The 21,697-nt window shown below is 40.4% G+C and overlaps 1 protein-coding gene and 1 long non-coding RNA gene across 2 annotated transcripts in view; one reads left to right on the forward strand and one right to left on the reverse strand.

The window, feature by feature from the left end:
- CA12 (carbonic anhydrase 12) overlaps positions 1–12,644 on the forward strand; it is a 27,588-nt gene extending 14,944 nt beyond the window's left edge. The window contains exons 8-10 of the mRNA XM_015638524.3: positions 818–944; positions 5,170–5,254; positions 5,939–12,644. Coding sequence (XP_015494010.1) covers positions 818–944; positions 5,170–5,254; positions 5,939–6,023 — 297 coding nt within the window. The 3' untranslated portion in view covers positions 6,024–12,644. The remainder of the gene's footprint in view (positions 1–817; positions 945–5,169; positions 5,255–5,938) is intronic.
- On the reverse strand, positions 10,226–13,990 carry LOC117244916. The gene is made up of 4 exons (XR_004498875.1): positions 13,318–13,990; positions 12,781–12,842; positions 11,625–11,684; positions 10,226–10,408 (listed from the first exon to the last, which is right to left on the reverse strand). It is a non-coding gene; the product is annotated as an uncharacterized LOC117244916 (long non-coding RNA).
- Between the last annotated feature and the right edge of the window lie 7,707 nt (positions 13,991–21,697).

Below are 21,697 nucleotides of genomic sequence, written 5' to 3' on the forward strand. Positions count from 1 at the left end.
TATTCTCATTTCCCAGATTTCTCTGTAAAACTGAAAGGTGACCATTACTAAAATCTTTTAAGTGGGAAGAATAGGACAGAACTGACTGATAAATCAGTATCCCATTTTGTTTGCTATTAGCACATTCTCAGTTGTCCAGAACAAAGGACAGACAGTTAGTGATACTTCGATCCTGTAAAGTTTCTAAAAATCTTGTGTTGTGTTATTTATCCATCTTGAATTCCCTTACTTTTTTCCCAACTTACATTTTTTTGTGCTCATCTAATTAACTTCTTTTGCTCTTAGATGGCCACTTACCTACACTATAAACTCACAATCACTATCTTCTGATTCACCTAATTATAGACATGGGGGAAAATATTATTGTCAAAATCTTGGATCAAATTACTGCAAGCTCCTGAGTTTGAAAATACATTCTTGCCTTTGTCCATCAGACCATGTCTCTACCAGAATAAAGAATTCTTTCAAAAAGTAGCCTTTAATACTACTTAGAAGTTAGACTGTGCCAGGAAGAGCATGCTGAAAAAGTCTACCATGTTTCCTCCCATCCAGTTATCCTGGCAGATAATCTGATAGCAAGCAGTAGTTTTATCAGGATGTAAACAAAATACAGGTATGGGCTTGGAGATGTCACACTGTTTACACATTACTCTGTATGTGGGTTCACAGACCACATGAGACTTTATTATTAGTTAATGTATCCCCTTCCCTTTGACTACATCATTTTTTAATTTTTTTTTTCAAACACTCCCAGTGATCACACACTGGCATTGCTTTCTCTGTATTCTGGGAGCTGAACAGGTACTTCCCTTTATAGTTACTGGCACTGGAAACAGCTATGTACTGCACAGAGAGCGATGACCCAGAACCCCTGGAAATGGTGGATAACTTCAGAAACGTCCAGGAATTCCGTGAAAGACTGGTTTTTATCTCCTTCCATGAAGGTGAGTTGTATGATTGCTTCTGTGCAAAGAAACTGTGCAGGGTGATCTGTGTAAATGTGAAGAACTGGAAAGGCAGTTTTGCTGCACTGTACCACTACAAAAACACAGCTTTCTCCTTTCCCTGCACTTCACTTTGTTGCCTTTTCTTCTCATATTGCATTGGTGCTTGGGCAACTGTACAAGAATAAGGTATTCCCAGGGAAGGTAAGAATTTTTTTCCACAGTGGGTATCAGGCAAGCCCTGCAACGCTTCTTATCAAGGGCAAGGACAAACAAGAAGGAAGACACGATTGTCATGCTTGGCAGAAGTATTTGCTGTCACTCTAAATACTAAACAGCTCCACAACTCAGCTCTTACAGCCAGTGTAAGTGCTTAAGATGGTCTTGTCACACCAGTGACATTTGCTGATCCTCAGCAAGCTCAAGCTTGATCTTCTCCAGACCACATGTTCAAAGGGAGTCACAGTTTTGCCTTTCAGGGACACTATTTTGGGGAAATTACACAGAATCAGAAGATGTCCTTGAGGAATTCAAATAAATATAATAAATATAAATTAATATAATACATAACAAATAAATATAATTCATAACACTGGATTGTATGATTCAGTGTTACTAATTAAAAAAAACAACACCACCATTTTATGAGGAAGAGCTATTATTCAAAAGCTTAACTCTGCAGTGTTACACAACAACATAAGTTTGGTGGGGGGCTTTGTACAGAAGTCTGCTTCTGTGGTGTGACACTGACCTGTACCCCAGAGAAAGACCTTTGAGAACATTGTTTGTGCAAAATGTATTGTTCCAACTTTTGTTGTCTTGCAAACAAATACTCTCAAGGTTCCATGAAGCTGGCATGTACACTCAAGGCAGATGAATCTAGGCAATCCACTATAATATTTGAAACTGAGAGTAAAAGATTTCTAAAAGAAAAAGCAGATTTCACCAAAAAAGATTAGCCAAGCAGTAAACTTTCAAATTAATAAAATGTGTTAGCACATCATTTCACCTTTGCCTGCCATTTTCTTCACTGTTTAGATGTAAAAACAGAAAACACAAGAGTTGTTTGTTTTGCACACTTTGACACAACAGAAACAGTTCCCTGCAGGCACACTGTAGTAGCTGCTCTTGCCATTTCCCTCTGCAGACAGATCCTTTCATAACATATCTCTTCTAATAGAAAGCTATAAAGGAGAAAGATCAGCCAAAACAAATCCTGGGCAAAACTTTTCTCTGAAATCAGGGATGATTTAAATTTTTCACCAAAAGTTGGCTGGTCTCTTAAAATGAGAATCACACTAGAAGTTCTCTTGTTGCTAGATTCTAAACATAATACCCAAGAAGATGACAACTTTACTAAATTATCAACAGTCCTTAACATCTCTGTGATTAATACACAAATTTATACTTGTTGCACAAACAATATATTGAGTAAATGAAAAGATGACTGAATAGTGAAAGAGGGAAAGAACTAGAGTATGTCAGCCTTTTTCTGTTTTTATGCATTGCCCAACCAGCAGAATGCCCCCTGTGGCATTCTTACATGACCACAAAGAGGTTAAACTTTCTTCTCCAACCTCCAGTCCCAAACTCTGGCTGCTGACTAGAGAACTAGTTGGGTCCAGAATAGTTATTTTAATAATCCTCTTCAAATCTCTGCTCAAGTCAGATTATGTGCTATGATTTCAACCAGCAGAATTTGCAATACAGCTTCCACATTTCTGAGACTAAGGCTTCTTCTGCAGGGCTTAAATCCCTGTATGAACAATCTACTATAGCAATGCCTCTGCAGAAAGTGAAATTCCAGAGTGAGCAGCTTCCTTGTGATTATGACAGGTGCTCCATGGAATCCTAGCAATCCAACTTTTACATTTTCTACTCTCATCCTCTGTTTATCAAATTCACTACCTGGTGGGTTTGGCAAGGGTATATTGTCAATTCCTAACCACATCTATGAGCCATTGATCTGCTGAGTTCAAGTGGTCAGTCAGAAATGAGAAATGCAGTTTCCCATCTGTTTCTTAAGCTGACCTTTCAGCACCTGACTATATTTTCTCTATAAATCACACTCAGTACTTAATAGTAGAGAGTTACAACCCATGATCCCAGTGACTGAAAATCAGACACTATAATTTTCATCCAGGAATCTCCAAACACTTCACAGAAATAGTGTAAGCATTATTATTTCCATTTATGGGGGGAAATTTGACCCAGATGTGACTTTCTCGAAATTGTTGTTGTGAACCAGAGCCAAACCAAATAATAACATTTGTTTCTTCCTCTGCTAAGCCACATTATTGGCTCCCATGCAGAGATTACGCCAGCCATAAAAGCATTTTCAATGTATGTTTAAAGCTGGCATAACTTAGCAGAGTTAAACTGTAGGGGTTATTGCCCATCCTGCTGTTCACACCCCAGAACTGGTCCCTATGGCTATGAAAGACATTGCTCAGTGCTGCTTTTTTAGAAACCCCATTCAGTATAAGTACTTTTAATTACAAAAGCTCATTGACTCTATCAGTGAACCACAGAAAAAATGTTCAACCCATTTCAAAAAGGGTATTCATTGCCCCTGTAATTTCACATTCCACTTGTTGCAGTCACAAAAGCTCCCTCACAGGTGCAGCCCCTCACCTGAAAGGGCAAAAAAAGGAAACAAAATAAAAAAAAAAAAAAAGAAGAAAAAGAGGCTCCTGTCAGAGTACACCTGCACCTCAAATAGGAACAGAGCACACCTATCAAGAATGGAAGGAGAGACCATGCACAGAGTTAAGGATTGGGCCAGGCAACCACTGAAATTTGTAAAAGAAATCCTGTTGTGCACACCTAGGCCCCTACTAAGCAGGTTTTCAGAGTCACTTTTCTACCTTATCACTGACAAGCCTGAGAGCTGCCACCTTCACCTGAGCACAGACACAAGATGGGGTCACTGGCCTGTGTTCTTGTATTAAAATTGGAAATGACTGAGGTGTTCAGTTATCCACATTTTTGATGCCAGTAATGAATATCTAAATTCAGGCTCACTATTTGTAAGAACTACATTTCAAAAAGCCTCTAATCTTTAAGGATTTCACAGCAAAATTCCCATGTGTTTGTAATATATTTTGTGTATTTTATTTATTCCAATAAAATCACATTCACATACATGCAGCTGGAATTTGCCACTGCCCATGATTTAAACAGGAACTCATGTCTAGTTTTGATAGGGTACCACACTGAAATACTAACTGAATTTTCTAAGATACTCTCATCAGGCAGAACTGCTCTCTACCTTTCCTCTTCAAACTACAAGCTCCTTTTCTACAGTTATCTCTTTGGTGTTGTATTTCTGTGTGCATTTGACACATCTTTACTATAACAACACCCACCTTTTGTAAAGCAGCTCTTCTTCAATTCCATGGATTCTTCTATTCTTCTTCTTCAGCTTCTTCCATTCAGCTGGACTTCAAATTTATGGGTCCATAAAAAATAAATGCAGTTGAACTCCACGTTTTACATTCATGTTTTATCAACAGCTGATTTAACAGGAGAAAATATTTAGATGGAGTACATCAAACCTGTCAGTTTTTCTCTGAAAGAGCTCTGATGTTGCTTAGAGAGAAACAATCATTTGATAAAATATAAAAAACAATGTGTAAATTAAGAAAATGCAGTTAAGAAAAAGGAGCTCACCTCCAGAATCCTTGTGGAGGCCAAAATAAATAAAAAAATACTTCCATTGCCAAAAATCTACATGAAGCTCACAAATATAGCATTATGATAATCTTTAAATCTTTATGCAAACGAGAGATCACTCAGTTCTTCACACCAATATAGTGAATTAATTTTTACCTTCTTCAGCTGTCCACATTCAGTGGTGTTCTCTTTGAGAAAACAAAAGACATTGAATTTAATATCCTTGATTTCCTGGGTTTAATTCTATGTGTTTGCTTATGATATCTAATTTATTATAGCATAAAAATCACGCTCCTGCTATGAGCTGCTGTGCTGGTGCCTCCACTGTGACTTCAGCACTTGCCTCATGTCACAGCAGAGTGAACTGTGGATCCAGCTGTGGGATTGGGACATTCCAGGGAACATCTGTGCAAAGTCACCCATTCACAGCCACAGAGTGGTGTAACCAGGCTGCAGAAAGGTTGCAGATGCAGAGTTCAAATGTTATTTGAGACTCACCTTCTCCACTCAATGATATTTACAGTTGTGCCTGTTTTCCCACTTTTCCCAGGTTTTGTGGTTTCTGTTGTGATAGGCTGCATTCTGGGAGTTCTCATCATTCTTGCAATAGCCTTCTGGCTACTGAAGAAGAAAAGGTAAGATGTCTGGCTATCACATCACAACTAAAACCAAATCATGTCTTTCCTCTGACACAGCAAAATGCTTGCTTGTCCAAAACTTTGCACATTTTTTATAGTGATAAGGATTTATCTTTTATCTTTTATAATGCATGATCTCTTCCTATAAACCATGATTTTTTTTTATTACTGTAGACATGATTTCCCCTGTGTGATATCAGGCTGGGTCAATAACAGACTTTCCCAGTTTTTCTATATCTCAAATGCCATTTGTTCTTTGCTTGTTCTTTTTGCTAGCACTACTGCTCCTAATTGCTTTTTGGATCCTTCCATTTTTTCCTGGAACAGTAAGTGAAACAAGGAGAATAGAATTTTAGGAAAACCTCTCCCAAATGTTGAAACATTTTAGAGGAAGAAATAGGTACTGCCAAAAGATTATTAAGCCACTGTTTGCCAACAAAGCCAAATCCTGGAAAAAAAATCTAAGATTAAAAATTTTCCTGTGCCTGATTCCTTTTGCATTCAGCATTGAACTTGCATACAAAATGTGCTCTGAAATATTTGAAACAATAAGCTACTGTCACATTTGCACTAGTACAGAGGAAAATAATCTCATACATGCATAATGGACAACTTTAAGTAACTAATCATGCCTTTCCTTCATTGGCATTACAATTATTTAATAAATTTGTTTTATTTTAGCTGCAGAAAGGGAAGTGAAGACAACAGAAGAGTCATCTACAAACAAGGCATGTACAAGGAGGAGGAAGATATCTCCAAAATTTGATGTTCTGCTCTATCACAAAAGTGCTTTTCATTCATAGCACTGATTTATTTTGGATTGGTGAAACACATCTCTTGTTCTTGGTTAATGATAACCCTCAAGAGAGTTCTAAAAACACATACCAGCCAAAAGTTTTGTGTAGCCCTTGTTCTCTTGTTTTCCAGAGAGATATGATCAGTGAATCCCCCTGAGCTGAATTCCTCGCCACATTCTTTTCATGTCTGCTGCTACTGATCTGGGTGTTTTATCTGATTTTACAGTTAATCCTGAACTCCAGTTTTATGGTTTGTTTAGCACAGGTTTTCCCACAGGTATTCAAATCTGAAGACACTCATTAAGCTACGAGCACTCTTCCCTCCTAAAACAATTTTGGCTTTCTATTCCAGCAAATTGCTGGACTTGGTCTGTGCCAGCACTGGGAAATTTCTGGATCTGGGCACTGGTGGTGCCAGTAAACACCAGATTTCAGGCTCTAGGTGCTGGTAAGACTGGATCTGGAATCCTCCCTCCCTCCCTCTGCAGCTCAGGGCCTTTACCTCAGCCTTCCCAATTTAACTGCAACCTCCCAGAAGACACTTCTGGGCCTCAAAATTCCTACAACCATCAGGCACCTTCCAAAAGTGTCTCCTGCTTTCCCTCCCTCTAGTGCCCCACTCCAAGATCCCAAGCCACTCCATCCCCCCTTCCATCCTGAACTTCATCCCATCCCCACAGTACCATTGAACACTGTCATGGGTTTCTTGCTCACCCTCTTTCCAGGTCTGTTCAAACAGGAGGCTGGCTTAAACCCTTCCCCTCTTCTTGATCCCTGATCTTTCTGCTCCGTTATATAAGCTTTAGACTATAATAACTGAGCACTGCACATTCACTTAGAGGCTTTTTTTGCTTCACAAAACTTTAATTTGATGTGAGATTTTAATAATAAAACATTCTGTCATCACTTTGAGGGCTTTAGTGACCATTAAAGCCATGTTTGCACAATTCTGCAGACAATGAGGCCAGCCTCCAGGACACTGGGTCTAACATCTTAGGAGAGTAAGCAAGAGGCTGCAGTGTCCCCCTGTCTTCCCATACTAAAATCCTTTTAGTGTGGTCCTGTTTAACACCCACATAAAATTCAGTATTTTTTTTGCCTGTCTGGAAGGGCTGGGCCAGGAGCTTCAGTTAATATTCCTTTTTTTTTTTTCTTTCTAACACTTTAAAATTCTTCTTTCTTTCTGGTGTCCATTCATGGATTTTCTTAACTGGCAAGACAGGAGTATTATAGGGAGGCATGCATGGCTCCTAAAGATCTCTTTTTAAACACCACTTGTCCACGTTGCTTCAAAGTAGTTTGGAGAGGATCTGAGACACAAACTTTGAAGAATTTAAGATTTTAGAGAAGCCGAGGCCTTAATTAAAAATAAGCTTTGCTGAAGCTAATTAAAATAAATAGATGGGCCTTGCTAAAATTAAAGGTAGATAGAGAGGCCTTGCTAAAATTAGAAGTTAATCATTGGCCAATAACTAATTGTCTGACAACCTTATCCTTGTTCAGCTGGGCTTGTAATGAGGACCAGAATGTCATTTCTTTTGCAGATGAAGGAAAGCAGGCAGCACAAGTGTTTTAGGTGCACAATTACAGACAGCCCATGTGAGACTGGAAGAAATGACTCACCTTTTAAAATTTCAAAGCTTTCTTAAACCTTAACAAAATACAACAGAAAGGCTGAATAAGGAAAGAGACACCGCTCTGGGAGCACTGAGCATCTGCCACGTGCTCATCTACAAAAGTGGCTGTTCCCCCTTTTATAGCCCTGGGGTTGTGTCAGTTAAAAACTGCACAGTGTAAAAATTCCCAAAACCTGTCTGTCAGCTCTTTTTCAACATCCATTGCTGGAGACAACTTTCTTACAGCTTGATTGGAGGTCAGGTGTTGTCATGGCTCTATGAACAGGCCTGTCCTCCTCCCATCTGCCCCATCCTCACGTGTTCCCACTGCTGAGGCCATCCAGTGGCAACAGTACAAGAGGGATGGGGAAGGAGACTATGGGGAGAACAGAGGATGTCTAAATAACAAATCACTATAACATAATTATATATCAATAAAACTTTTCCTAACATATCCACAATATTCATCCTTTAATTGTGAGAGCCAATCCATCACATTAACTATCTATAACAAGATCAAGGCTGGACAGAGAATTCTGTTCTGGCTGCTTTCAAGTACCAGCAATCCTTGAATGTACCTCTCACCTGCCTTGCCTTGCTTTGGCAACCCAAATTTCCTTGCCTTGGCCTTCTAACCCTCCCTAGCCTTGCATTCTCATGCACAACCATACCCCACCCTTGACCTGTCTACTGGTTTCCTCCAGGGCCTTTCTGTTTCTGCCCAGCCTACCCATCTCTGGGCTTACCTTCCTATTCCCAGCCTTGCTTATAACTTCTGGGCCTTCTCTCACCACTCCATTTGCTTTCCCTTCACTGCTCTACCTCCCCTGGACGTGCCTACAGCAGCCTACACTTGGTCTGCACTGCCTTGCCTGCATGGAGTGCAAAGCAAGGAGTGACAGGCAAGGCAAAGCAAAGCAAGGAAGCTGTAGGTAGGGCCAGGCAAGGCAGACATGGGCAAGCCAAGCAAAGCAAGGGTAGACTAGGAAAAACTAGGAACGATACTGAAAGCAAGGCAAGGCCAAGTGACTTGGAGTACCTTTCCTTGGGAGGCAAAAGATATAATGCCAATGATGTTGGAGCAGATGTTAAGGTTCTGTGGCGAGGAATAGTCCAGCAAGATATATCTGTCCTGGCCCCTTTTGTGCAGGCATATTTGTTGGATGCATTCAATACTAGAGGTGGATTGGGCCCTGGGTGTTTTGTATTTTGATAGAGGAAATGCCATTTCTTTGGATACGGGCTTCTAGTTCCTCTCTTTGGCAAAGAAAGCAAGTTTGGATGGGCACTTTGGATGGTTTGAGTGAATTTAAAGGCTTTTCCCAATAGGCAGTTCTCTAGGTTACAGCTGTTGAATTTTCAGTGGGAATGCAGGTACCAAGCTGTTGAGTTTTTTTGTCCTGGTAGCTTTAGTGTGTGGGCAGTCTCAGGTGCCTTTACATTTGGATCTTGACCCTGTGAAACAAAGCTTAGGACTCAGCTAGAGCTGAGAACCAAGTGCCCATAGCAGGATGTGTGCTCGTAGTTTGATGGGTGCAGTTGAAGTTGTAGGCAGCAAGATGTTTTTTGCCAGATATATTCAAGTTTTTTAGCTGACTCTGAGTGAAAAGCTCTATGAGGGCAAAGGAGTTCACGTTTCCCTTTGAGTGTGGTGCAATGAAGAGTACGCAGTTAGGAGGGGAAGATCAGCAGAATCTCTTTGTGGTGGAACAATGGGTTGGAGAGCAAGGACATTTTTCAGTTTGGCTCTGCATTCCGTGGTTTCGAGCTGGCCTTGGTGCATTTCCTTCCTTTGCGAGCTGACAGCACCATCGTGTGGTTGTTCCATCGTGTGGTTGTTCCATCGTCTGGTTGTTCCATCGTGTGGTTGTTTTGTTCCATCGTGTGGTTGTTTTGATGAGCTCTGACAGGGCCAAGGAAAAAGCCAAGCGCTATTCTGGCCCGGCCCCATTTGTGTGGGGATAGAGTTGGGGAGAGCTCCACTGTGGATCCTGGCTCCTGGAGACTGACAGAAAGTGCTCATACATGAGGTGGGGAAAGGAAAGGAATAGTTTCATTGTTAGCTGAGCAGTTTATAAGCTGTAAAAATAAGGCAATTGCAGCACGTTCTCATCCTTTTAGAATGTTTTCTGTGTGATCAGCTGCTCAGCATTTAACTCACATGCACTGAACTTCATCCCTCTCCCTGGAGATATGCACTTTCTCTCAAGCTCTGTGTACCATCTTACCCTCTCAGTTTTGCAGATCCCAAACCCCCCTAAAATATCCAGCAGCTGCTTGCAAAAAAAAGTCCTACAAAAGCCAGTGTTGGCTTTCATAGTCCCTTTGCAGGCTGTAAACAAGACAAAACACACTAATGATTCACACTTTCCTTCTCAGCTGTAGATATCAGTACATTTTCTCAAGGTGCCAGAGCCCATCATTACAGCAAAACATTTCCAGCTGCAGTTCAGACTGAGAGATGTGCCAAGACAGAAGGTATTTGCTGCCTTTCCCTCTTCCCTGTGAAACCCATTATCTGCAGCTCAATCACTTTCACACACTTTCTGCTGAGTCCAGGCAGCTAGAGATCACACAAAAGGAAGTGTTGGGACAGGAGATGTTCTTAATGTACCCCCTTCTCTTAGCAGCAATGAGCTGTGCACATTGCACTGAGGCTCTGTATCTTCTTTTCCAGATAAACCTGCTGTCACTCTTTTCACTCTCAAATCTTCATTGCAGACATCCAGCATCTGTGCCTATAGATAAAGGTTCTAGAAGTAAAAGTCAGTACAGAGCTGCACCTTCCCACCACTACCCAAATCTGACCCAACTAGGTTGTGAGTTGAACATGTTTTTATACTCTATCGTTATATAACTTTCATATTAATTATGAAACTTACATTGTTCTATTGTGTGCATTGATTTTACCCAAGCATGGATTTCTCATGATCCCCCCAAACCCCTAACATAGTTTCTCATGATTCTTTAAACAATAATTATATCTAATCATATCTAACAATTATATCATTTATCATATACTGACTACACAGTGCAGTTTCACCTGATCTTAGCAAGCACAAGGCCTAACATTTCCCAGGGCCTACCTTTAACACCTTTCCCAGGGCTTGCCAAGCCTAACTTTCTTTCTAATTCTCCGAATTTCTTATGATTTTAAAATCTTTTACTATCAGGATCAGGCTGAATCCTGCTCCATTTGTAATTTTCAGAGGCAAAAGCCTGGTCCTGGACACAGCACTGTGGACATCAATGGTAGCACTTTAACTGGGGAAAAAACCTGACCCCATCAGGTTCCTGATGTCAGTTCTTCTGAGGTGTTTGGCATTCCAAGGGCAGCCTGAATTCTAGGTGGGGGCAACTTGGGTCTGGGAGCAATCCTGCTCCATTTGTAGTTTTCAGAGACAGAATCCCACTCCCAGCCATGGTCCCTTGGAAATGATCAGCAGCCCTTTTCCAGGGGAAAGAAAACTATCTCTGCTCTGTCCTGATGTCAGTTTGTCAGAGGTGTTTGGCACTCCAAGGACAGTCTGACTTCTAGGTGGGGATGGATTTGGTCTGGGAGGAATCCTGCTCCACTCATAATTTTGGAGGCAGAAACCCCACTCCTGGCAACAGGACTGTGGACAGTAACAGCAGCCCTTTTCCATGGGAAAGAAAACTGACCCCTCCAAAAAGACAATGCTTCTCTTCTATTCTTGTCCATCAATGACTAAGTATAGGCACAGAGTCTCAGCTGTAATCCATCTTCTTTATGTAACACATCCAGAAAAGTCAATCTGGAGACCCCTCTGGCATGGTGGAAAAAACTCCACAAGGTTGGTTTAGCACTCAACCAGCTGACTCTTCCCTGGTCTGCCTCCTTGCCTAGCTTTTGTTGAGATATGCCTTATTCAGATGATAAAGAATGGTGTGACACAACGAGTCTCTCAGCCAGGCAGGGCTGTGTTCACTCACCTCCACTTGGGCCGAGTTCTGGAATCTCACCATCAAGAGTCCCTTAAGGTTTTAGAGCCTCTAAGACAAACACAAGAAGCTCAATAATACAAGATTTTCAAACAAAGTGCTGGTGTATCTTCCCAGTTATCTTGCTCTTCCCTTGTGTGCTACAGCATTTACTGGCTTTTACACAGCACTGTGATGATGTGAGCTGGGGAACCACAGCAGCTTTTGTGCTGTTCTGCAGTGGTGTAGCCCACCAGCAAAAGGTACAACATGCTCACACTGCTGCTGACAGTCACCAGTTTGTGGAAACATCAAACATTTCCAAATTGTGAGGCTTCATCAACATTTCCTAAAACATAAGTCTTGGGATAGAGAAAAAAACAAAAAAAACCCAGGAATTTTGAAAACACCTTCAGCACTTCTGTCAATCCTCCTCCATTTCTGCAAATGCTTTTGTGGATTCTGAGGGCTCAGCAATGTTTAACAGGTATTATTATGGCTATTCCTGCTTGTAGGTCTGGACTTTGATCACACTATTTTTTGCTACGATGATCTCATTTGCTTTTCTAGTTCATTGACAAACTCTGCAGTGACACACCCCTAAATGTAACCCTTCCATTAAAAAAATGTTTTTAACAAAGAACATGTAAGGTTTGAAAGATAGAAAATGAGTGATTAATACTAGTATTCCCCTGATAAAAGGCTGGTCAGACCTGAAATCATGAACCCATCTCTGCTCTTTCATATTATTAAATACCATTTGTAACTGCCACAGACCCAGACTGAAGCTTGTAGGATGAATGTGTAGGAAAGGGCTTTTAAAAATGAAGAAAGTACTAGTGCAAGGAAGCTCCTTTGTTTTCTTTTTTGGATTTATTGTTAAACAATGAAATGGTCCATTAATCCAATGGATTCCCATTATTCCAACTGGATTCCAATAACTAAAGACTAACTTTTGTAAAGATTTCTGGATCTGAAAGCGTTGAATCTAATGGAATATAATTAACAGACAATTAAAGTTGTCAAAAAGGACTGTGATTTATATTTGTACAAGATAAAATGAAGAAAAATAGGAAAACAGCAATCAAAAAATATTATCTGTGTATACATAGATATGTGGAAAAATTATGTTGATGGAAAATGTGAAGAGTGAAGGGATAACAATTACCTTGATCAAACCTGATGATTCTACTCTCAGCACAGGAAGGAAATAAAAGACCCAAATTCTTTCTGAATTAGAAAAGAAGATAAATAAAGGGATTATTAGATGTAGAGAGACATCAAGCTCTACTTTATCTCTCTTTTCAGAAGCAATTTCATTTATTTGAGAACCAAGAGACTGCATTTTTATTTCCCTCTGGCTTGAAGCATTTGTGCAGCAGATGGCAGTAAAAACCCTCACCCATTTAACCAGTTGCTAGCAGAAGGAGCAGTTCCACTGCCATGTGAACTTCCTTGGTTGTCACAGAGGTACTGAACTCAGTTATTACAGTCTCCTCACACACATAAATTTTTTTGTTTGGTCTTGGTCAGTATAGCAGTTCTCAGAGTATTATTATTTATCAAGTAAGGTAAGAGCTACATGATCTCAGTGAATGCACCACTGCAGGATGTGCACCCATAACATTCTCTGCTAGGACAGCCAGCCCCAGCCATAAAACCAGGCACAATCCCCCTAAAGGTACAGAAATAAGGGTATACTCACAGCTTGAGTTTAAGATTAAAATCTTCCCCAAGTTGTTTGGGTTGGTTTGGGTCTTTTCCAAACCAAGGTCATAGGTCAGCTGAGAAACATGAGTCAGGAACAAATCTTTAAGCACGTAAGACACCTGGACCAAGAGAAAGAGTAAGATTAAAAGCAGTGGGTCTTCAGACAGTGAGATCAACATGTTTATCACCAGCTCTGCTTAATTTACTCCACTTTCCTGTGTATTCAGGATGCATCATCTTGGCATTATATATTTCAATAAAATAGACTATGCAAGTTTTATAGTGCCACACTGCTACTGCCTTGGTTTCAGAAGTTGCATGCAGTCTGGCACAGTTCCTAAAAAAACAGGATGAGAGGTTGGAAAATATTTTGCATGTTCAAAAAAGGAATGCTGAAAATACCATGCTGCAGTTACAGATCAGCCAAAGGGCACAAACACATATTTTTCTTCTTTGCAAAAACATTAGTTTTAAAATTCCAGTTTTGCAGTGGTGATTTCCTCATAGTTTTAATTCAGGGTCTACTTGAAATATTTTCAGACTCAGAGGAAAAATAATTTTCACCAGCTGAAAATATGTAGTGAAGAAACATTTGTGGAATACATCCATGTAAAGAAAGAGAAAACCACCACACTCACACTCTCCCTCCAAAGAAAAGAAAACATGCAGAATTTTTTTTCCTGTTTTACCTGAAGTTATTTTCCAGGTAAGTCTCTCCTGGTAGAAAACAACACAGAGAAGACTGAACAATTTTGTGCCTAAGAATGTATTCCCATTTATCATTCAATTCAATTGCTGTGTGTAACCTTTTTAGCCTCTCCAGCTTTACTCCCCCTTCCTGGGCAGAGGTCCAAGACACTGGAAAATGATGATGCATTAGCACTGTTCAGAGTGCCAGAGGCACCACAGAGCATCAGTGAGTTTGACTTTTCCAGTTGTATCTTTTCAGACTTGAGTATGTTGTTTCAAAACAAAGTAACAAGCTATGGAAGGTGTAAAACACCTAAAAAATCAAACATATTAACAAGGTATTGTGAGGCTTTTATGCCCAGAATAACACGTGCAGGCACCTGGGGAAGCTTTCTGGCTTGTTCTAGAAAAGGCTCCTCACAACTGGATGATAACTTGATAACTACCTCTCTTTCCACCCTTTCTCCCCAAAGTACAGATCTCCATGAAATGAACATTTCCCAGAGCCTGTGAGTCAGAGATGTGAGGACTCTGACACTGCTGAGAGGAGTGGGCCAGGCAAGCACATTCAGCATCCTCAAGTGGCAGCACCCAGTGCCACAGCAGTGCACAGCAGGTGTCCACAGGTCAGGAAGAAAGACAACAGGCACATTTGCTCAGACAGACACAGCAGCAGGTAGAAAAATTCAGATTTTCTGTGTGAATCTTCAGGCATACCCGGTCTGAGGAATAGAGTCTTGATTTGCATTTACTGTACTTACCTGTTCTCCTAGAGAGAAGACTCTGGATCCTGCTCAGTACCTAATCTAGCAGTTTTTCCAAACCTTTCAACATTATTTGAAGCCCCAGCATGCATTTTTCCTGTTATCTACTGCCATAAGCAAGAGGATTCTCTGCAGTTTATGCCAAATACTCACCCAGCTGTACATGTGGGCTGGTTGCCAGTCCATTTTCCACATGTTTACTGCTCTGACCATCCATTCTTGTGTGCCTTCACCTACCTGCGCTGCAACTACACCTTCATTTTCCTTTGCAGACATGTTCTGTGCCACTAAAATTGCTCTTCGTGGGAATAGAGTACAGATAGATTGAGAAACTGCTATTAGGCAAGTAAAAATAGGAAAAGGACTCTTATCAAATTAGTAATGTCTTGGGTATTTAGGTGAAGGCATTTGGCACTGGGTTTGCATATTCTTATGGGTGTGAGTCCATGCATACTACAAACTCCATTCCTGTGATCATATTTTTCTTCCCAAAGTCAGATATATTTCAGAAGAGCCCCTCTAAAGATGTCTGATTGCTATATGGTACACAAATTAGTAAGCAGGGCTTTTACTTTATTCCCTTTCCATACAGGATAAATCAAGTTAATGACATTTGCACAGGTTTATACCACAACAAGATATTTGCAAAAGCTAAAGTAAGTATTTCTTTTGTACCTTTGCAAGCAGAGATATGGGAAACAAGAAAATTTTTAAAGCTTTGTTACTAAGGGAAGACAACTGCCTGGGACAGTGTCTTTTCTAATATGCCCTAACTATAGGACAGTTTTCATCTCGTGACTTGGAATAACTCATCAACTGCTTGAATTGGAAATACTGTCATTTATTTCTTTTACCTTGAACAAAACCAAGACCATTTCCTTGTTTCAGATGCTACTTGTACTTTCTGGTGTATAGCAATGTACATCACACAATTTATAGTTATGCCTTAGTGTGATTAACATTACTCAGTAGAACAATTTTGCTACCTGCACACTCATCTCAATGTCTGCCACTCAGCTTGGGTTCTCTCCATCCTTTCATCACCAATAAAAGCAATCTGCAGTGTGAAGCTAAGCAAGATAAAGACACATTAATCAGAGGAGAATCAAACTCAAGGCGTGCTGGGGCTGGAGGGGAGGCTGTGCTCTACTTAGTGGATGACGACATTTTTTCCAAGTGCTGTAATGAAAGCTAACAAGTTCCTACTCGACTTAGTACCTGGCAAATTTAACCAACTGGTGTGAGTAAAAAGCATTTTTTATGTGGGCTGTTGTATTCTTGTAAATTCTCAGTCAGGGAAATAAAATAGAAGCAAAGCTAAATCCCCTTGTTGTCTGAGAAATACATCTGTAACTGTGACACACCTGATGTTAGAGAGTAATGTCTTCATTATTGATTCACAGGAAAAACAGACAGGGGCAAAAGAGGAACTAGGAAAACAGATTTTAGGGCTTTCTGGGTTTAAAGTAGTTTGAAAAGGAATTTCTGCCATTTCTACCCTTGAATACAGTATGCAGGTGTCTTAGATCAAAGAGAACTGCTCAGCACCTCTGAGAACCAGCTTTTTCTTTAGAAATTGAAATATAGCATTGCACTGCTCACAGTGGGCAGCTGTTTGGTTTTTAAACCTACATACCAAATGTCACAGCAGCTAAAGACCCAGCAGCTTTGACATCAGAGAGAACTTTTCATTGTGCAATAGCTATTAAAGCTCAATTCTGCAGCGCTGAGACTTTGCTCTAATGGAACTGTTTGTTTGATTAAGGCTTAGTCAAACAGGCAAGCCTTAGTTGTATGTACTCCATATGTGTGTATGGCCAAAGCTGTGTATGCACCTGGGTGGTTTGGTAAAATGATCTTTAAAACAACTGAGCTGAAATGACACAAATCCCTACACAATCTGCACTCAATTTAAACTTGGATTTTATAATTTTTCTTTAATTAAATCCAAACTGTTAAAAGCTTGTGATCCACAAATATAATGGATCTAGAGTAAACCCTTCCTATCAGTCATTTGGCCAGCTGTAGTGTTCCTACTGCTGGCAGCACATAATGAAGGAGATGCAGAGGGAGGAGTCAATAACTTAATTAACTTAATTGCCCACAATGGCAATAATGTCTGTATCTCCTGCACACAGACACGTCAGCTCATGTGCTTTTCATTCCAATTTATGACAGTAAGTCTCAGCACTGAGCACCTCCCAAGGACTTGCAGCCAGTTTGGGTCATCTGTTGGGCTGTCTCCTGTATCCACAATCCTTTCCAGCAGTTGTTCATTTCCTGGAAATGCCTTGCACTTAGATATAGCAACATGTGAATGTAATAAAAGCACACATATATGTGCTACATGTTTGCTACCTGCTCACAAGCAGCAAAAAACGGTGGGTTTGCATTTTTTATTTTTATTTTTTGAAGTGTTGTCATTTCTTGGTTAACATAATTGATAATGAAATCCTAGCAGAGAGAAATTTTACCCAGATTCTGCCAATAACCACTGAAAGGATTTTTACAGAAAAAAATTCCTGCATACTTTAAACCCAGGAGAGGTTAACAAAGAATTCTGTTACCTAGACCTTGCCATAAATCTTCCCCTGTGGCAAAGGAATGTGGTGGCTGCACAGACATGTGGAGGCTGTAGGAGCAGGACAAAGCAGAACACAGCAGCATTTAGAGGGGAGGATTCATCCCTCTGCAGATCACTTTCATGTTCTCTGTACCTTCCCAACTGCCCTTTAGCCCCCATGTGCAATTCTAATCTTCTTGTTTCCCTTCCTATTTTCTCACCTAATTCATGTTCCAGATATTTTTTATTTTTTTTTTCCTGGACAGCCTGCAGAAATTACATCACCCTTTTATCCTATTTCATAGTCTACATGTGTACAATAAAAAATGAGGAAGTAGCACAGAAATCCAGATTAAGTAGAAAGAAGTCTGGCAGGCTCATCCTTGCTGGCTGCAAAAAGACATAATACAAGAAAGATTTTGAAGCATTTTCCCAGGCTGTTTCTCCAATATCCTTGTCAAGAAAAACACAATAAACTATCAGTTGGGCCTACAAAGAAATGCTCTATTTTTAAACTGGAAACTCACACTGATCTCCACGTTAATATCAATACCAATGTGTCCCAAGGTAAAACAACTTACCAGAGCTTTGCAGCTGCACCACCCTGATTATTCTTTCACAAAATGTACTGTAGGAACTCCAGACCTGCATAATTTTCATCAGTGGCACAACCAGCTCTCACTAGGTGTAGCACTGGCAGGTTTTAGCCAAGGAAGCAGTTTGCCATGAGCTTTGGCTGTGACAGACCACATGGATTCTTCCTCGACCTTTCTCTTTGTGTCTCAGGGCAGAGAATGAAAACCACACCAAAGAAAGGAACAATCCCAAGAAGCAGATCATAGTCAGGCTCTGGAATAGAAGGCATTCAAAATACTTTGCTGGATCATGGTCTCGAACATGTATCAACCCTTTATTTCCATGATCCACATAGTCTTGCTGTGAAGAACAGAGAAATGTTCTCACAACCCTGTGTGTCAGTGTGTTATGACATGTGGCTCTGGCAGTTGCAGCTGGGTCTACAGGACTTGGGGTTTTTGTGTGTCTGCTCTGTTTTTTCTAATGAAAAAGATGCTGTTTAATCTTTATCCAGCTATTCCTCAAACCAGAAAAAAGATAAGAAGAAGCCAGTGCTGTGGTGTCCTTAAGGTCCATAATACTTAAATCCAAAATATTATGGAATGTCCTTTTATTTTGGTGCATTATGAGTCAGAAAATAACAAATGGAAAGAAGTGAGGAGTTTTTATGTGTCTGTAATGCTTCTATCTGCTTCTGTTTCCCATTGTTTCCATCTGGACTATCTAGATTGCTCACCAAGCTGCTGGCATTGAGAGGCATCCTGCATTTAAGCAAGTCTCAGGTGCAGCTGATGAACTGGCAAGGCTCTGACTTACAGAAACTAGATGGGTTTGTGACTGAAGCCAAGATGATTATGCAAGCTTGTACAGATTCTCTGTACCTTGGAAAGAACACAACACACACTAAAGTCAGTAAGTTATACAGCTTCTCTCTATTAAAAGAACTATTCCTGTGTGCATTTTCCAAAATCCTCCATGAAGATAAAAAGCATTATCCTTGTTTCCTCCGCTTTGACCTTTTTGATTCAATTCCCATTTAATCTTTCACTGATGTTCCTGTTTTATTATTAAAAGAAGCCCACCCAGAGGAACACCTGAGAAAAAAAGCACACTATTTTTCTATGTGCTGAGTCATGTAGAGTGTTTCCTTCCCCAGTTTTAAAATTTAGTTAGCTAATCACTTTCTTCTTTTGCTGCGACTAATGAACATTGCAGCAGTTGTAGACAGCTCAGTGCAATAGATATTCCTATGATATTAACAGTATAGTTAATCCAGATTTTGAGTAGCATTTAATACACATAATACCTTACAGATCCAGAGCTGAGGCAGTGTTCTATAGGTGCAGCCTACTGCTTTAGCCTTGTTTCCTAATCTAAGTTCCTCTTCCTTCTTATCTCTCACCCATTCAATAACTCTTGATTGAACTGACTGACCACACAGAACTCTAAAAGATAACACACATTCCTGCAACTTTTGTGAACATAAAGAACCATTAAGATAGAACATGACTCTGAGGGTCATGATGGAAGGAAAGCACATGCTGCAGCATGCCTTGTATGTTATTCAGTATCACAGAAATCCCAAGAAGGAGCAGAAAACAACACAAATGTCTCTGTACCTGGGAAAGAATTCATTCCAAGTTTACAGCCAACCATGAGACAAGAATCTGCAAGAATGCAGGTTTTGCCAGTTCTGGTGCTCTCACAACTACTCATTTCATTGAGAGAGGTCAGCTCAAAACCCAAACCAGACAATTACATAGCATGGCTGTACAATTAGGATACATTTCAAACTGCCAAATGTATTTTTAAAAGATTAAAAGAAAGGGTGAGTAACTCTCCAAACCAGGACATACATCTTGAGGAAGGCTGAACGATGCAGGGTTCTGTGATTTAACAAATTTTTATTTAAAATAGCAAAGTAGCTGCAAATTTGCTAGAATGGGGTTAAATTTGGACTCAATTTACTTGTTTTTGCAAGCCAGTGCTTTGTAGCTTCACTGAGTTCATTTTTTCAATGAGTGTATGATTAGACACTGCATCTAAAGAACCCATGAAGGGTAGTGGCTTATGAGATATGGTAAAAACAATTTTCCTGCTCCAGTAAAAGCCCTTATGTGTATTTATGTGTCTGTTGCTAGTTGGCAAAAAAGCCACTTGGTGTGATTCATCATCATCACATTCACTGCTCCATTCAGCTCTCCTTGAAACTGGAAAGCTTTTATTTACCTATTCACCTGCAACAGTGCACTTTGGGGAAGTCTACTCTGTAAATGTATTTTTTCCAGATCAATTCTTATCTCCTTACTTGCACATGCTTGCCTTGTTAATGGTACGTACCATTAAGAGATATGAAAACCACAGACTTCTCATACCCTTACACAGTGAGAGCTGAACTCAGGTTCCCCAAACCACAAAGCAGTTTGTGGTCTCCTGAAAAGCAATTTTAAGCAGCAAAAAACCGCTCTGACCTCACTGAGACACATTGTTTAGGACAAGCACATAGCAAGGGACCATACCAGCAGTGCAGTGGAGGTGGCAGCACACTTGGCTGGGTAAGACTTGAAGCTCAGTGCCAAGAGCTCCTCTGTTCTGCACAGCCCCCAGCTCTCTGGGCAGCCTTGGGCCCTACTCTACAAACAATTCCCAGCACAGTATTTCATCCTCCTGACTGCAGCAGCACCAGTGAAGCCACACATACATGGGGACCTGAACTCTATCAGCTCAGCTACCTGACACTTCATCCTTGAGCTAAGCAAGGAAGGAGCAAGAGATGAGAGTAACTGTGCACCATGTGGTTGGAATTTTATCTGTCAGTCTCCAGTACAAACTAAGGCCTTGCAGGAGCCTTGTAACATGTACTTTGCTACCCAAAATCACAAGGGAAACATGAAGGCACGAATTTAATCCTTTCCATTTAGGATGACTTGGCACCAGCCAATAAATCACACAAAAGCTTTTAGTGTTACCATGTTCCTCCCTTTAAACAGAATAAAAAAAAAACAGGCTTGTACCAGTACATCTTCCCTCTCTGACTTGCACTTATCCTGAAATTATTGTGTATTAAGATGGAGGGTTTAGGGTGTTGTCTCTTCCTTCTTTTCTTCTTCATCTTCTTCTTCTAGAGATTTTTGGGTAGTGATAGGTGATTGGATAGAAAATGCCACAGTGCAGCACAGAGGTGTTGGGTCATTGGGTCACTAAGGAAAATAATTCATGTGTCTATAGTTAATTGGGTTAGAATAAGTATAAAGATAAAAAAGCTGTACTGTTCAGGCCATTTTGTGCCTTTCAAGCCAATCTGAGCCAGGCAATGGTGGGCTGAACTTGAGCAGAAAGTCTGGGGAAGACCTGCCAAGTCTTTTGATATATATTAATAAACATGAGAAACAAGAAGTAAACGAGTCTTTGGAGAATTGTTCCTGAAACAGAACTGAGATAAGGGAAACTCCCCTTTGAGGGAGTATCCCAAGGGGCTCAGCCCTGAGGAGACCAAAATCTCCAGCAACACATTACTTTACCTCTTTAGCAGCTCACAGCAGCAGCCAATAAACTCATCTGGTTTCAGCTGCTTGCTAAGAGTGCTCTAATGGAAATTCCTTGGTGATCTGGAAGGTTATCTGTACCTGTCTCCTACCAAGCTCCTTGCTGCTAGAGGGATGGACAGCATCAGCTTTCAGCAATATACTACAAAGAAGGAATAAAAATGATTAAGTCCTGAAGCTGCTCATTGACAGACCTCACAATTCAAATAAAGACACCTACATATGTAGAAATTAGCA

This window comes from Parus major, chromosome 10, assembly GCF_001522545.3.
Source record: "Parus major isolate Abel chromosome 10, Parus_major1.1, whole genome shotgun sequence".
In the NCBI taxonomy this organism is placed as follows: Eukaryota; Metazoa; Chordata; class Aves; order Passeriformes; family Paridae; genus Parus; species Parus major.